Source organism: Astatotilapia calliptera, chromosome 12, assembly GCF_900246225.1.
Source record: "Astatotilapia calliptera chromosome 12, fAstCal1.2, whole genome shotgun sequence".
Taxonomy (NCBI): Eukaryota; Metazoa; Chordata; class Actinopteri; order Cichliformes; family Cichlidae; genus Astatotilapia; species Astatotilapia calliptera.
The window spans coordinates 1844984-1862583 of record NC_039313.1 but is presented as its reverse complement, the minus strand read 5'-3'; the positions used below and the strand labels follow the sequence as shown (position 1 = coordinate 1862583).

Genomic DNA, 17600 nt, shown 5'->3' with positions numbered 1-17600 from the left:
GTAAAACTGACGTCTTCTATCATAAAGCTCGCTCACATTACCAACCAAATGTGTTCAGTGTTTCTTTATAGACGCAAAAAAAAAAAAAAATTTTCTTACAGTTTCCGATTGCTTTCCAGGAAAAAAACATTCAAGTAAAAATAAGAAAAAAGAAAAAGATAAACTAAAAAGATAATATCGTTGAGTATTATGCCAGGTGTTTTATTAGAAGATAGAGTGAAGGACAAACAAAATGTTTTTGAATGTCTGAGGACCATTTTTGAACTTTATTAGGGATTTCATATCTTTTGACTGTGACAAGGAATTTTTCAGCAAGCAAAATGTTACTTTGGTTGATGAATTTTCATTTATGTGGATTATCCATGTTCGGCTCAAGAGAAACTGATGTTAGCTTTATCTTGGTGGCTCGCTGTCTGTTTATTTGGTTTTTATTTAGGGCTGCCACGATTAGTCAACTAGTCACGATTACGTCAACTATCAAAATCGTCGACGACTGATTTAATAGTCGACGCGTCATTTGAAGCTTTGTAAGATCCCAAAAGACGCAGGAATAAGTAGCAGGATTTAAGAGTGTAATAACGGACTGAAACAGAAGATGGCAGCACTGCATGTACAAGGATGCCAGCTGCCGTTAAACCCCGAAGAAGAAGCTGCAGTGTCCGGTATCGTAGCTGTGTCCAAATTCAGGAACTGCATCCTCCTGTGCCTACTTTTGTAGGCCGATTACGTTACAGCAACACGACGAAGACTGTCCACATTCGAAGACTCCGACAAATGCGGCCGACAAATGCGTCCTTTATTTCCCCAGATTTGAAGGATGGGTTGCTTCGTGGCCCAACCTATCCCAGAATTCATAGCGCGACCCTGCTCAGTTTCCAACAATGGCGGCAGCTAGTTAGTTTTAATATTACTCTTATTATTCTTTCTGGGTCACAAAATAAACGTTTAACATATTTTCAGGCGAGAATGTAGCTGTGTAAACCTCAAATATCTGCTCAGTTTATCAGGACACCACATATTTTCAAAAGCGCTCCGACGTTTTCGGAGACGTCTGTTACCCACTAGCTCGATAGCGAGCCGGGGGCTAGGCTCACTAGCGCCGTGAGAACACCGGACTCCCGGCAAATCGTTTTCAAACCCACCGCCGTCTTTCATTAAACATGATATATGAGTCACTTAGATAACTTAAAAATGTTATTGTTTGGCTTTTTTTAGTATTTTATTTGTTCCTGAGTAAATCAGTTTGGCTGAGATTAAAGTTATAGTTTTTACACAGCTGAATAAACGTCAAGCAGACAGCTGATTATCAGAAGTGTGAGATGCTCGGAATTTACTCCGGTGTCCTGTTATATTTTAGATAGCAAGGAGTTTATTAAACTTCACCGAAACAATCTGCAAATGTCATTAAAATTTAATAAACTATCATCTTGTCTTTATTTTTAGTTAGCACAGACCTTAAACACTTAAAGCTGTAAGCTAATGATAGTTATATAAGAGCAGATGCTGCTGGTGCAATAAGCTGTACGTTTTACGTCCAATGGATGATGATCTGACTAGTCGACTATCACAATAATGGTTTGTGGCAGCCCTAGTTTTAGTCCAGATCTACTAAAAATTCTTAACAAGAGCGTTTCAGAAAATCAGACAGTGCTTAGATAATCTGACCTCAGCTTTTAATCTCGTTCTGATAAACAATCAAACTAAAAGTGCTTTTGTCCTGTAGGAATATTTTCATAGTTCTCAGAAGTCATTTTAAGATTTTGGGTAAAGGTGTAGGTGCTCTACGGAGGAATGATATAAGTGTGAAGTGACAGCGATTCAACAAGTGTGTCCACGAGCCGCAGATGGGCCAAAGTCATTTATAACGGGTGGATGGACTTTTTAACTTTATGATTTATTTAGCACGACTAAATTGAAAACCTACAATAATAAGCTGACAAAAAATGTATACACGTGTTTGTGAAAATGTGCTTTTTTATCTTTTGCTTATAATGCAACACGATCCTACTGTTAAGTGCTCCTGGTGCATGTTAAGAGACTGGGCCAGCAGAGGGAGGGGCAGGGAAAAGCTGTGGCTTGCGGTTGCAGTGTGGGAAACGCAGTGTGTAGAACATACTTTTGAGTTTGACACTAATGCTGGCACGCTAGCAAACATCACGCTGGACTTTAACTCCAATAGAAGCTGCCATCATCTCCACACATGTACACAACGACAGCTTGATAACCGTTTTGTGTTCGAGGCTTGATTAGACAAACCGTTGTGGAGAAAAGTGACACAGCAGAGACGTATTGGTGTAACAGTGAGGTTTTGCATGAGATTAAAGCCTTCTGCAGTTGAAGTGCAATATTTCTCATCCTCTCAAAGGCTCTTTTCAGAAATGTTCAGGTTATCACAAGGTCATAAAAGGCGAGGTGACGATAAATTTCCCCCCGAGGTGACGATAAGGAGTCATAAAAGCACTGCTTCATCTTGAACTCCACCCTCTCTCTTCTTGGTTACAAGAACCCCCAATGCTCTGTGTCAAACACAGTCACCCCCAACCCCCCAGGGCTCATTAAAGGCTGCATTGTTTCCCAGGGGTCAGCCTGGGTTTCATTCCAAACTTTAACGCAAACCAGGAGATGCAAGTCAAACATTGTAGCCCTGTTCAGTGTTAAACAAGCATCACCTGCATCTCCTCACTGCTCCCCGTGAGTTCCAGGAAACGTCCACTGTAATAAATATAAAGAGTCTGAGCGAATGAGCTGAATGTGCACGAACGGGGCTTTTTCAGTAAGAATGGTGGATTCCTGCAGGAAGGTCCCCAGGTTTGACCCTCTTTGAGCTGCATCATGCTGGGAACAGAGATGTATCGTGGCCAAATCTCCCTTTTGTCCACATCCCACAGACACAAAGGCTGATGTATAGTGTAAAGCAGCCTTTTGAGAGGCTGACAGAGCAGTGCCTGCCAATGAAGGGTTTTCTCTTCAGGTTTTTGTCTCAGGCTTTCCATCACAATCATGCCCAGCTGAGACAGGGATCGGGGGTTGCAGGAATCTGCTGTACTTTTCCGCCGCCCTCCCTCTCTCCCGTCCCTCAGCCTCTCATTTTCCTCTTCGTATCTCTTTTTCTTCTCGAGCTTATCTCTCCTACCTGGGGCTCGAAGGAGGGGAGGATGTGTCCCGCGACTATGACAGGAATGTACATGACCACATTCACAGAGGTTAAAGGCATGCCAAGACCCTTTGGGACTCTGATCTGACATTCCTGGCGGCCGACACTGTGATGCTAATCTTGAAAGCGATGTGCATGCAGTTGCAGATTGAGCTCATCAGCGAGAACAATACTGACCTGTTGACATTGCTGTCTTGATAATATACACCCACACTCAGAGGTTACGTCATTAGCATTGAGTAATACCACACCAAAGTTAGGCTCCATATTAATGTAATGCTAATGTCAGGAGCATGTAATGCCACTCTGTTACATTCTGTGGGGAAGAGACCACAGGAGTCTGACTCATTGTCTCGGCTTTGTTTTCATCTGAAAGAGATTTGAAATGTTTATTTGGCAAATGTTAATTCCACATAAGGTCTTGTGTCTCCGTGTAAAGTGTGCTGGTGTTATGTTTTTTAAAACATATATGCATGTTAGTAAAAGGCTGGCAATACTCTACTTAAGCTTACCAACTGAACTACTGATAAGCCTTCTATGGTTTAACGAGCTTTAAGAATTTAACTTAACAGAAAAATTGTTTTTAATTACATATTCACAAACAATCCTAACCCTGTAATATGGTGAATATTAAGAAAGTTTGACCTGTTTGAAAGATTCTAACAGAAAAACTGTAACACCAGGAATACAGACGTCTTATTTTATCTCTGTATTAATGAAACATCAGGTAAATATCAACAGTGTTTCACTATCAAGTCCTTTATTATGCAGCTGCTTAATGCTGCACAAAAACAACACTGACGGGCTGCTTTCTCACAGAAGGAGGAATCATTGGAAGTCTTACAAGCTCCCAGTTATTACAGTCATGAACCGCACAGAATAACCAGGAAACTCGTGTCCGACTGAATATTTCCCTCAGCCGCTCTTATTTTCTTTTTTTATGTAAAAGGAGCTGTGTGTTGGAAACAAACATTGTTATCTTTGTTGCCATTAAATGTGCGACCGATGTTCAAATGTTGCTGCTAAGTACATGGAAACATCCACCATGTGACCGCTGAGCCACGCAGACTGAGCCCAGCGTTTAGACGTGATGATGTTGATAACCTGGTGACCTGTTCTACATGTGAGTCCATAAACTGCTAAGACTTGTTATTTAAAAACACATTTATTCCTCGTGCTTTTCCCACTTCTTCCTATATTCCCTCATGTCTGGACAGTTTGTGCCATCTCAGGAATTTGCTAACACTTGTGATAATTTGATACATTTTTCTAAAAGGTTTTGTGGAAAAGTATCCAGAAATGCACCGGAGGAATGATTTGTTGGAGTCTCAGATGCACCTTGTTCCTCTCTCATTTGTGTTGCAGAGCATTGAAGCTCAGCTTGTTTGGCCCTGAGCTTCTTTTTTTTAATGACAGGTCTAACTTGCCAGTTCATGCTGATGCAAACCATGTGGGAAGTTTCACAGCCCATGCCCTGCGATACACAATTGCATAAAAGTGCTAAATCTGCTGTGTATTAAAATACGGGACCTCCTAAACACAGTAGGATGACCTCCCGCTCCCATATAACACAGAAAAGGGGCCAAAACATTGTAAATTTGCCTGCATTAAAAATCAGTTGCCAGTTTTGCCTCGTTTGAAGTAAACACATCGCTCTCTGTAAATAATCCCAGAGGCAAAAACTGCATTTGCAAATCATCAGATAAGTTTTATCCTGTTGGAGTGTGTGTCTGTGTTTGTCCTGGGGGAAGGGTGCAGGGGCAGTTGAAATAACACACCCTTGCAAAACAACAAGAAAGCAAAGATGCACAGCGTGATGGAGCTGGCGTTTGGCTTCACGTGGCCAGGGAGAGACGGCGGATATCTCACAGTGAAATTAGGGGAAAAGCAGTGGTTGCATTGAGAAGCGTCTTTAGCCGTGTTATAGATGAGCATTACAGAGTCACAGCAGTCCCTGACCTCCCCCCACTGTTACTATTGATCTTCACACAGCCTCTGCCCCCTTCATCCACATAAACAACCTCTTATGCTTGCTTTCTCCTTCATGATTAGTTTGGGCTTAATACAATCCTCCTCACACACAGAACTACTGCCAAACAGAAGGTGTTGGTGTTGAGGTGCAGCAGTGCTATTTAACCCTAATTCAGCTTGAGCACAAACCAACCAGGCTGAGGGGATTAAAGGAGGGGGAGGGGATCAGTACAGTAGCATGCTCCCTCCACATGCCAAACCAAAGTCCTTAAAGGAAAACATCGATCGAAGGGCCAGAAAGCGCTGTGTCTGTGGACCTCCGTCCAATTTGTCCCAAGCTGAGCTGAAACGTTATGTGACCGAAGCCCAAAAAGACACCCTCTCACGTGGGGCTGATATTAAGAGTGAGAATGGACCCCATTCCAAATTCCTGTGATACAAGGAAGGGAAGGAGGAAGGGAGGAGCAGCGGTGGTGTGGTGGGCGGAATTAAAGTGTGGAAAGTGCCAAAAACCAGTTTGTTGTTTTTGACATTTCCTCTTGTCCCAGCACACAACACCATTTGCATAAAACAGCCAAAAGGAAGAAAAACATATCAAGTGAGCAGCACATATGGAGGTGCACCGTGCAGCTGCAGCTACGTCACAAGCAGCACATAAACAAAGTGCTGGAAGCCAGCGAGGCTCTGACAAGCTGGGCTTTCTCTGCTCATTAGCCCGGCCTGAAAATCATTAACTAATTACAGCATAAAGGCCTTATCCTGCCAACCTGCACACAAGCAGTACGCATCACACTGTTCATTCAGACTCGAAATATTAGACAGAAACCAACAGTGACGATCAACAGTGCTGCAGTTTGAGTTTCATTCATACATTTCAAATATATTCTCAGTTCCACTCAGATGTAGTTGCACTACTTGTACGTGGGACGCATTCAGGAAAGAAAGTGATCCTTGCTTACCTTCCCATGTATCCATTTCATGCTTCTCCCAGTCTGCCTGGACCCCATTCAAGCATGGACTCTGCTAAAGGAAAAAGCCACTGGGCCTGCTCTCCACATTGCTCTCGGTTTCTTTGCCCAGCTCCTCTGTTCTCTCCCCCACCAACCTCTTTCCTCGACAGCCTGCCCCTCTCTGACCGCAGAGAGATCAGCACTGGTCACTTTACTGCCTGGTCACATGACCGGCAAGAGTTCAAGCCCCCGGGGTCACCGCTTGGCTTGTGGTCCAATGACAGCCAGGGGTTATCTGAGTGGAAATGATAGTCCTATTTTCACTGGCGTTCAACAATGCTGCCCCCGCCCTTTCTTCCCAGCCCTCACACCCAAATTAGCCTCCCCTTTAACTCCCCTCTGGCACTTGGGAGGAGGACGTGCATGCCCTAGCATAAACACAGGTTCAAGCTGGCAAAACACAATGACATTAACTAACTGAAGCGCTCAGCGAAACAGGGGAAGCAGGTTAAAGATTCACACCTTGCTTGGTTACAAAGTGAGCACAGCAGGAAGCCAAACAGCAGCGCACGGAGACACTTTGTGCTCCTGCACGTTCCCACCTTCCACATGTTTTCATGCTGAAGCTGCCCGTCCGACCTCTAAACCTCACTAATGCTGCGTGGATTAGAGTAAGGATGGTAACCAGGAGCCAGGTTCTGCTTACTGATTTCACAACACGGTGGAAATATTTATTATCTGATTATGAGTCATTTAGCAGGGTCAGCAGGAGTTTAAACAAACACCCTGGTGAGAGCTGCAACATCCCAGCTCCATGTTGGCCTTCCTTACCATTAGAAGTCAACCAAACCATGTTAGCAGCACTGAAAACCAGTTAGATTAACTGGAGCTGTCCAAAGAGAAAGCACGGGCGACAGTAATCGATCATTTAAAATTTGTTTTTAGAATTTAATTCATTTGGGAAAAAGTAAAACATTTACAGATGTTTTTTCATTCTTGCATTTTCCTCTCCAAATCTTCTATAGATATCCTAATAATAGGACCACTGCTCTCATGAAGTATACGCCCAATATCACAGGAGCCCTAACGCATCCTTCCCTGTTATCAGCCCCAAAATCCACTGTGGGCTGAGCTCTTCTTCTCTGGATGACCTGCTGAAGTTCAAGCATCACAACGTGTTACTTAATTGTTGCTCTGAGTATTTCAGAATCTGCTGATCTGTGAACCAAAAAGGAGCATTTGCCTCGTGATGATTTATTTCTCTGCATATTTGTTGAACCTAAATGTTTCAGATCATCAAACAAATTGTAACGTTAGAAATAACCAGAGTAAAAACAAAATGCAGTTTTTATTTTAAGTTATTCTAAGGTGTGAAAAAGTAACTGTGACTGATGCAGCTGGAGGGCCTGTAAAATTCATCGCAAAGCATCTCAGTCTGATTCAAGTCCAGACACTGATACCAGCGCTCCAAACGCTTCAGTTAGTCAGAGGTGAACGAGCGGAACTGACGCCCAAACTTCTCCCTTCAGAGAGCAGAATTCATGGTTCCATCAACTGAATCACTACACAGTTTGATAATGTGTAAGAATATCTGTGTGTTACAGTAACAGTGGTTGGGCAACAAACCCAAAATCTAACTGAATCTGTCAAGAAGAGAGAGAGAAAACCTAAAAGTGTGTCGTCTGCTGGATATCAAACATAGCTGTGCACCTGACCAGTATATTTGTCCATGCACGTTCGAAGATTAAAATTCTTCACCAGGGGACAAACGTAGAGAAAACCATCCTTAACCTGCAAATTTTACACGTGCAGATTTTTGCTGCAGATTTTGTGGAGCTGACAAGATAAAACCTTTGTTCTCATAGCAACCCTTTATTTACTTTTATAGTCCTGCTTAAGAGACATTTTCAAAGGTTACGCACAGGAAACACAGCAGCACACAGCGTCTCCTCGGCAGGAAGAAGAACTTTAATGCTAACAGACACAGGCTGTGTTGGTACACAATATTTTTACTCCAAGTGGAATCAGCTCGATACTGATGACAAATCAAACCTGCGCCGTGCAGTGGGGGAGGGATGTACCACGTGTCACCCTTGACCTTAGCAGTTATCCTCCCACAGCATAATGACCCCTGTTGCCTTTAACCTTGAAGTCAATGGGAGACAAAACAGCGCCGAGCGCCCCATCTGTGGTCACGGGGAGGGAGGCGCTACCTGGGATGGGCCTGGGAGACTGTGTGTGTGTGTGTGTACAGCTGATGATCATTCTTCTATAAAATCTCTTTTCTTAAACAGATAAATAATAATCAGCAAAAATGTGTTTTTAGATCTTATTTATTTATTTTTTATTTAACAGTTTCTGGTTTTTCTGCCCCTCAGAGGTCCAGACTGTCTTTGACACAGACCACACATATCTATGCTGCTTGGCACTGAACGTGCGCCACGCTCACATTTTTATTAAATATATAACTCAAATCACACCGAGTGGAACCGAGCACAGACTGACTGCACAGCCAAACGAACACAGACATGCAAAACATTAGAAGTGCCTGTATCACATGTGCATCTCTGACAGTTGTGTAGCTTTTGTGATGCATCCGTGATGCAGTTTCACTCTTTGCCTACTGAACACCTCACAGGCTCACTGCTGAGACACAAACGCAACATGTCTGTTGCTCATAGGGCAAATAGCAAACACGCCCCTGTCTCCCATGTCTGGATCTGAGTCGAGGTTAAAGTTGCGGTACATAATAAGTGTAGTAAGAAGGGTTTGTCTGCATGTGCACTTATTTAACTTTACCTTTGAGCCTGTGTTAAACTGACAGTGCATGGGTGCAGCTACAAACTTGAACAGGTGATCTGAGGAAGGCTTTAGTGATTTATTTAGTGTTATCAACTTTCTTTGATAACAATCTGGGTCTTTACACAGACGTGCTCTTAAAGAGCTTTTGTGAATCCACTATTACAGAGTATTTAGTATTTATGTTGTTGCAAATACAGTTTAAGTCTCACGTTGTTAAGTCCTGCACTGCCTGTACTCTTTTGTTCAGCAGCCTCAAACACTTCCTTTAATGAGTCTGTTTTGGAGTTTTTCCTTCCCACTCTTGCCAAGTCAGCTGCTTATGTGCACTATGAAGATAAAACTGAAGCGATATACGACGTGAACGAGCAGCCACGGTTGCAAAGGCAACAATGCACAGGTTGGGCAGCAGCTGGATGAAGGAAAACTATCATCTTCAGCAACACTTCAATAAATGTGTTCACAGGATCACAGCGCTGTCATAATGGTGCTTCATTATCACAGTACACTTACTGTTACATGTCAGAGCTGTTGCCAGGTTACACACCTAACTCAGAGGAGGCAGTTACCTTGGCTACGGCTGCATAACAGCATAGCTAAAATCAAAGATCTTCCTGCTTTTGTCTGCGGCATTAGGACACAAAGTGTTGTCATCACACACTGTGCCATAAATACTATAAAACGATGTGACATGTAATAGACTCACGCTTCAACTTACTACAGCTAAAGTCAGAGTATGTATATAAGATGTATGTGAGAAGATGGGAGGCCTGTTCTCTATCCTGGCCCTGGGCTGTTGGCTATGCTGTCACTGTATGAAATCCCTTTAACTTTAACTTCATGTCGGGTCAATGCAGTCAGCAGCCAGTGAATGTGTGGAAGCTTGCAGTGTAGGGTCAAAGGATGTCGATATCAGGCTTCCTCTCACAGCTCTGAGACCAGGGGAAACAATCAAATCATCAAACACTATGCATGGGTTATGCATGATTTTCACATGATGAAAAAGACAAGTTCTTAGTATCACAACTGCATGTTTCATGAGAGGCTAAAATGCTGTATGTTTGCATAACATTTTGAAAACAAATCAAAGTTCTGTTCCTAAACGCTGATGTGCTACAAAGTCAGCTGGAAAGAGCCGTTTTGTGGCTTGTTTGCTGGATTTCCCTGAACATTTGGGTAACAAAGGGCATTGCTCTGGTTGAGCTCCCTTCCCCCTCTCCACACTGTCACAAACCTCTCCACTCTTCAGACAAAGAGCTTCAAGAAAAACAGGCGGCACGGCTCTCGCTCTCCTGCAAACATACACACCATTTCCCAAAGCAATCGGCAGCATCCATCCATTCTAGCATTTGAGCTCTACACTGAAACACAGACGGGTAAACCCACAGCTCTTTATTTCTGACTGTTGTTAACACTTAGCTTTCATTCTTTTCCCTTCAGAGCTTTGAGGTGCTGATCTACGGACTGAAACCTGGAACGAGCCGCCTCCCCCTGCCAAAGGCCAGCACAGAAACCCTCACAAACTCCTCCTAAGAGCAAAGTTGTTCTCAATGATGAATGTTCAGAGGCCAAATAAAAGCCTTCTCTTGTGTTTTGGTAAATCCATGCGTCTTTTGGTCGCACATGAATGAGACCACATCAAGGGTGGGATTTTCATGAGTTACACACAATTTTATTTTGGACCCACACACCTAACACAAAAGGCTGAATAACAGCGCTTCGTCTCGATGTATTCAATAATAACGTTTAAAAACAGGTCACCTCAGGTTTACTGTTCTATAAGGACAGTGTCAGATTACAGCCAACGTTTCCTGATGTTCAGATCATCAACATCTGGGTTTCTAACACTACTAATACTGTAATATTGTACTGACAGACGAGCCGAACTGCTGATGGTTTGTTGGCTTTCTTATTAAATATGAATCAGTCTCAGTGTAACCTTCGGTCAGTCAGATCTCCATGTGATAACAAGGAGTTCATTTTCTATAGGAGGCTGAAAAACCTTGGAAGCCAGTGGAATAGACGCTTATATTCATGATTAATACCAGTGTGGGGGGTAATCACTGGGTGATGAGTGGATCCATGCGGCTGCTCTCTCGCTGGACGCTCCAAAGGCAGAAACGGTAAAACTGAGGTGACCTGGTCTCCAGATTTCACTGAGCGAGCCCAAAAACAGCCAATCACACAAGCCAGTCGTCATGAATTGAGTTATGTTTGCAATTTATTTTACATCCATTTCTAAATATTTCAGCCATATAAAAACAGGTCGAATCATCTGCTGGTCAGAGTGTAGTCCGGGGTTTGGACAGCGTGGGGCTCATCACATTCAATTTGAATAAAGCGCAGAATGCAGCTCGCAAAATACGAAACATGCTAATTTTATGTTGTTTGCATCGATCAGTGTATGTTGATGCTAATATAAACCATCTCATGGGATCTGTTTATGGAAGCAACGTGGGAAGAAAATCAAGTCCCATAATGTAAAGCATTAAATAACAAAGCAGGGCCAGCCCCAGAGCTGCAACCAGTTCTCCCAGTTATGTTTGGGCTTCTGAAAACGACTGACGATGTATAAAAATAGCTGTCATTCATAAACGGGAATATTCTTGTTAACACTGTGAATGAAAGCTGAAAGTCACATTTTAAATATTTGACTTCAAATCACAGGAAAATGACAGATGATGACGTCCAGACTATTCGCTTAAAGACCATCTTCAGGTCAGCTCTGCCTGCGATAAATGTTTAGCAGCCACTTTCTCTGGATTATTTTACATTTCCACATAACATTAACTTGGGCCTTTCCCACTCTGAGTAACTCGGTGTTTTTCCAGTCGTTGCTCCAGGTTGCTGACATTCCTCGAGCTCTGGTTGCCACATCGCTGTGCGTCCATTCCTGTGCAGTCACCACGCTCTGCTTAGCTTTAGTTTGCTTCCTTGCATTAAAACGTCTAAACCACGGGTCAGTTTTTAGTAGTAAATGAAATATAAATTAAGTAAATTCATATAAAAACAAAGCAAATAATGAATCAAAAATGTGGCAAAAGAAACAATAAGACAATGAAAGAAAAAGCCAGCAGGTTGCGTAACATCTGCCTGCAGCCAGCAGGAAAACAAAGAATCCCAGTGTGATTTGAGCTCAGTATCTCACAGCCTTTCACACATCCATCTAACAGTAATATTACTGGCTGTAACACTAACACTCACTCTAACAAGTCCAAATGAGGCTGCAACCTTCAGTGCAGATCTTCTTCCTGCCCACCTGAAGATCGAGTGTTTTAATACTCTCCTCATCCGCTACCTCATCTGTGACCAGTTTCCCAGAATTCCTTTGATCCCGATTAAAATACCCACTAACACTGGCCTGTGGTCTCTCTGTAGCTCTGCTTTAATAGAAATCTCTCTGTAGGACTGCTGGATGGATGCACCAGCAACTGCACAACAAGCTGTTGAACTGTCAGAGACAAAACCCTGATGTTGGCATTTAATGGTCTCAAACTCAGAGCTGCAATGTGCCCGTTACACACAGGAGGAGCCTTTAACGTTCAAGCAAGGTGAAGTGCAACACCTCTGTTTCACACACATATTCAGATATTCTTGCACCGGGAAGTCAAAGTAGGCGTTTCCATCATTATGCCAACCTGTCATTAAACACATGGAAGGTTAAAACATCAAAGTTCAATGTCTAACAGCTACTTTATACGAGAAGCTGTTCATTCATGTAATTCTACTTTCTGCTAAAAGTCAGCTTACTAGAACAAAGTAACCCAGAATTTCAAAAAGACGCAGTCATGTTGATGGAGGCTGATCTTAATCATTACCCAGGATGACTCATAAATATGAAGCTTCGTGGTTTCCTTTGGTGCCATCACTGTGTCGGCACGGCTGTCAGGTGGGACTGCAGATGTTAACATATTGACAGGACAGCTGCACGTGGCTAAAGACAGACGTGCAGAGGAACAGCGGACTGCATGTAACCCAGCAAGGCACTCAGCATTTCTGCAGACTGATTCAAGCTGCTTCATCTTTGACGTTTTAATTTTTTATATAATTAAAACAAAAGTACACCATGAAATGAAACTGCTTTCTGAACTGCCTGCCCTTTGAACAAGCCTGTTAACACGACATGTGACTCTTTATATTTATTAGCTTATATTTTGACAGAGTGCTGCATCCGTTTCTGTTCCTTCAGGTGACCTTAAGTGTTTGTCACGGGACACTTAGAGTTTCTGTAACATTTTTAACTCTGTAAAGTTTAAATTAAAAAAATCAAAGGCACTCACAGCGAGTGCTCACTCAGTCTTTTTATGTCACGTGAAACCAAAAACCTAATCACCAGTCTGCTCTTCCTTCATTTAGCTTTTGAAACAATGAATATTGACCAGTTTTCATGCTCAAGCTGTGGGAACAGTGGGCCAAGTCAGCATGACAAAAGGTCAAAGGTGAAATCATGGCTTCGTCACAAGCTTGAGGACAGGAGGAGGAGGAGGAGGAGGGACTCCCCCCCCCCCCCCCATGCCCTGTTGATTTTTCCACAGTGAGTTTCCCAGAAGTGACAACACACCCCTGTTTGACTGACGCCCTCTCTCTCTCTGTTTTGATGAGTTGGCAATAATTTGATAGCAAAGTCATTAAAATTACATGTTAATCCTTCCCGGTGTGAAACTCAGCTGCTGTGTGTTCTGCTGTAAAGCACATGTGATATCACCATGCTGTGAGCAGTTATTACAGATTCTCTTCTTCTGATTTTGTTCTGCCATCATGTTTACATACATATACATCAGGAGTAACTAATGTGATCACTTGCCTTAAGACACAAGCAGTGACGATGCCAATGAGGTTGAATGATGTTGTTTTACATTACAGCAGTAACCTTGGTAACCACACAGTCACTTGTTCCCGTTGTTAATACACTGTGGAATATTTTGAAGGACAGCGTTCATGCAAGCAGCTGCATGAAGTGTTCAATCCCAGCTTAGTGCCAAACTTTGGTTTCATGCTGCCTTTAAGCCCAGTGGGAAACAAAGCACACGTGTGTATCATTTCACCAAAGCACTGAAAGATGTTACCTCGTTAAAACAAAACATTCTGTCGCACCATCACATCATCGTCAGGCTATAGTGGTGATGGAGGTGCTGTACCACAATCCCCCAGCAGAGGGTGGTCACACACAGACCCAGAGCCCCTCTGAGCTCAGGAGACAAAGAGCCCGATAAGTCAGCAGCATGAGGTGACTTGTTCACTCACAGATATCAACAATCTGCAGAGCAGCGTGTGACCGCAGCCATCACAATGTATAGATGTGGGCCAGCAGCTTCGAGGGTGCTGAGGGCTGCTTCGCCTGCTGCTCGTCTCATCCACAGCCAAACAGCCAGCGCCACCTTTGATGTTTGCTTTCTCTTACCAGAAGCGCTTTCTTTTCCACTGGTGGACGACTGCTTTGGATCAAAGTACAGATATTTGTACGAGGCTGTCAAAAGCCCGTTTACATAATTCGTTTGCTTTGGAGACTGAAAATCATTTTCACAGTTCTCTGTAGCAGCTTTGTGAAAGTTTAGCAAAATAAAAATACTCACACAGCTCAAACCAATGCAGACAAGCCCAAACGTACAACCTACAGTCGGGGTTTCGAGTGGAGACCCCACCCCAGACTTCACTGTACAAAACAGCTGGGGGTACCCAACACCCGCTGTGCAACTCGAACGCAGACACGTGTCTGTCTGAATGCCACGAAGCGGCGAGCAGACGTAAACCTCACGCCTTTATTTTGAAGGAGGACGAGACAATAAGATGTCGGGTTCACAGGTGAGTCTGGCAGCAGGACACCTGCTACGCCTTCTTCAAAAGCAGTGGTGCTGAAGCTCGGGTGGGACCGGGGTCTGTCACGTTACAGTGGGATCCCAACTCGTCTCCCTCTTCCCTCCATCTGTCACGCCCCAATCCTCACCCCCCACCTCTACACCCAATCTTTTGTCTGTTTTGGGGGTTTGGTAACTCACTTTGGTGATTTTTGGGGGGTATTTTTGGAGGAGGCGGGGGGCTAAACATATCTGCGAGGACGTAAGCGTGTTGGATGCTTTGAGAGCGTTTCTGGAATTCCCTCAAAGGCACATTTCAAAATGGCAGCCATTGCATGAACTCAGGGAGGAGTCTGGATGTGGACATCGAAGATTTAAAGACTGGCAACCTTCAGCTCTGAGGTCTGGACGACATCTGGGCAGAATATTTGGACATCTCATGCTGATAGAGGTAAAAGCCCACAGTGGCGGCACTGGGAGGCCGTCCTCTACAGTGGCTAACAATAGGTCCCAACAGTTTCGCCTCTTTAGCCCTTCCCCTCCCGTATCCCTCATCCCTGCTTTGTCCACACCGAGCTCATCCCTTATTTCTCTCACCCCCCCATACTCTCCCACAGCCACCCCCTCTATCTCTTAACCCCCCCAACCTCCCCCCACCCCCTTCTGTCCAGCCCTCCTCTTCTTGCTCCAGAACTGTCAGATGTCATTAGCTGCTTTCACGCTCATGGCCTGTAGGAATAACAGCCGTGAACCTCGCCGAACAGCGCCATTCTCCTGCTCCAGTTAGTTCTCCACTCAGCACACAGGATGTTGCACAAATACCAATGTTATTCACGTCGTGGCCCCTTCACTTACACAACATGCCCCAGCAAAAGGGCAGTTAGGCGGACGCAAATCTCAGCGGAGAAGGTCACGGCGCCGAGTGAAGATGCGCGCGTGTTGTATAACACGGTCACGCTCGCTCGCAATTATCAGCTCGTCCCACAGACTCACGGATCAACCCACGGCTTTGCTAAGATCTGCCTCACGTGGATCAAAAAACAGATCCACTTCTTATCTTCTTATGGAGCCACGGGCTTCAACGTTTTTTTAAATATATCATGCTCAGCTTATTCCCCATAAAGTTTCAGCTGCGGGGCAAGTTGTGCTTAGCATTAAAAGCCCACTGTGACCAATGAGCTGGAAAATGTGCAGAAGTTTTTATTGTGCATAGAAGCATTCTGCCATGGCATACATACATGTAACAGACGCTCCATGCAGACGGCTGATTTGCACGCTGAAGCGTCAGCAGACTTTCTTCAGGTTTGACGGTGCACACGTCCACTGATGGTCAGTAGAAACCGCAGAGGGGAAGAGCCAAACCAGACTAGCATCCCTCGGGCAGAACAAACCCAAACACCTGAAACTAATGTAACCCAACAGGGGTGGAGATTTTGTTTGTCATGGTAAGAATGTGCAAATTTTATCTACTCTGTAAAAACTGATTGATACGCTGGAACGTTACACACGAGTGCAAAGGAATGTTTGCATGTTTAAGGCTACAGGAAAACATTCCTCGGGGGAGGGGCTGATCTGAAGCCTGGGCCGTGCAATTATCAGTTTGGCGAGTGAGCGCAGATAGATTAATACAAACACGAGGAGAGCGCAATTTCTCATCACTCCGTACCCGACAAGCCCAGCGTGGAAGGAAGGCTTAGAGGCTAATAATCAAAGCAGATTAGCCCATGCTCTGATAGATGCTACGCAAGCCTGCTAATCATCCGAGTGATAACCATGAATCATCCAATCACAGTCAGAAATAAGCAGTGTGTTTCAAATTAGGATTTTGATTGAATGATCGCTGTATCAGCAGCCATCAGAGTGGCTCTCTTTGACTTCCATTTGCCTTCTCCAGCCCACGTCGCAGTAATTCCTCAGAGTTAATACAGTATGTGTAAGTCGGTGCATATTAAGCGAGGCAGAGGAGGGTGGGCGGAAACACTGGAGCTACAGAGAACCGCTGTGACTGTGATCTCAGGCCTACCCGCCCTGTGATTTAGCCTCAAAATGACAGACTCGCCCCTCGTTGGGCTACTAGGGCAAAGCTAATGACATGCTGCATGCGCTAACATGACTATTAGCCCACTCTGAGCAGCAGGAACTGACAGGAGCACAATTCTGTCATTACTCCCCAAGGAGATCTCTAATCAGAAAGGCAGAGACACCAGGAGACGCCGGTCTCGCTGGATTCAGCGTGGAGACAAAGAGGCAACGGGCTGGCTGCGCCTCACCTCGGCCTTTAGGAGCCCTGCATGCAGCTCTCAGGGGACGTGATGGGAACTGGTACCGGCAGTAAACATTGTTGTTCTTGTGCTTTTTTTGGCAGACATGCTTTCTAAGAAATGGATAATGTAATTGAAAGGCTGGATTTGAGCTAGAACCATGATCTAATCTGAGAAACCTAACCAAAGCCAACCTGCAACTACAAACCAGTGGATGTTTCCTAAACAGCAGCAGTGTGGACACAGCGTGCTGGAAGTAGGTGCTGTTACTAGCAAACTACACACAAGTATAGCAGTGACCAACTCTAAAGTCCTTTAGACACTGGACACATGTCATCATCAGCATGCTTCTTAGTTCAGGGATATAATCAGCTGTTCATGAGCACATGGACGGCTGATCAGTACCAAGACTGTGCTCTTACATATGGAAAGCTGAACTCATCTACCCAACTAACCGAATATTCAGCTGCTTTGTGCTAATGCTGCTCCTCCAGATGCCAAAGTTAGCTCCACTTTGCTGCCTACTTGCACAGAAGAGGTCTGAAGTGACGCTTTTAATATTTAAATAGCTGTACCTGCAGCTCTGACACACCACACATTACATAATGTGCATAACCTTCTGTGGATTTACGATCACAGATGTCCCATGTTGTACGTGTCACCACTGAGT

At 44.2% G+C, this 17600-nt stretch overlaps 1 protein-coding gene across 2 annotated transcripts in view; it reads right to left on the bottom strand.

The window, feature by feature from the left end:
- Positions 1–17600, bottom strand: part of nr6a1a (nuclear receptor subfamily 6, group A, member 1a) — a 125848-nt gene that overhangs the window by 32439 nt on the left and 75809 nt on the right. The window contains exon 1 of one of the 2 annotated variants that reach the window (XM_026186087.1): positions 6085–6289. The exons of the other annotated variant lie outside the window; for it this stretch is intronic. Coding sequence (XP_026041872.1) covers positions 6085–6100 — 16 coding nt within the window. The 5' untranslated portion in view covers positions 6101–6289. Of the gene's footprint in view, positions 1–6084; positions 6290–17600 lie in introns of those variants that run through there. 2 annotated transcript variants of the gene reach the window in all.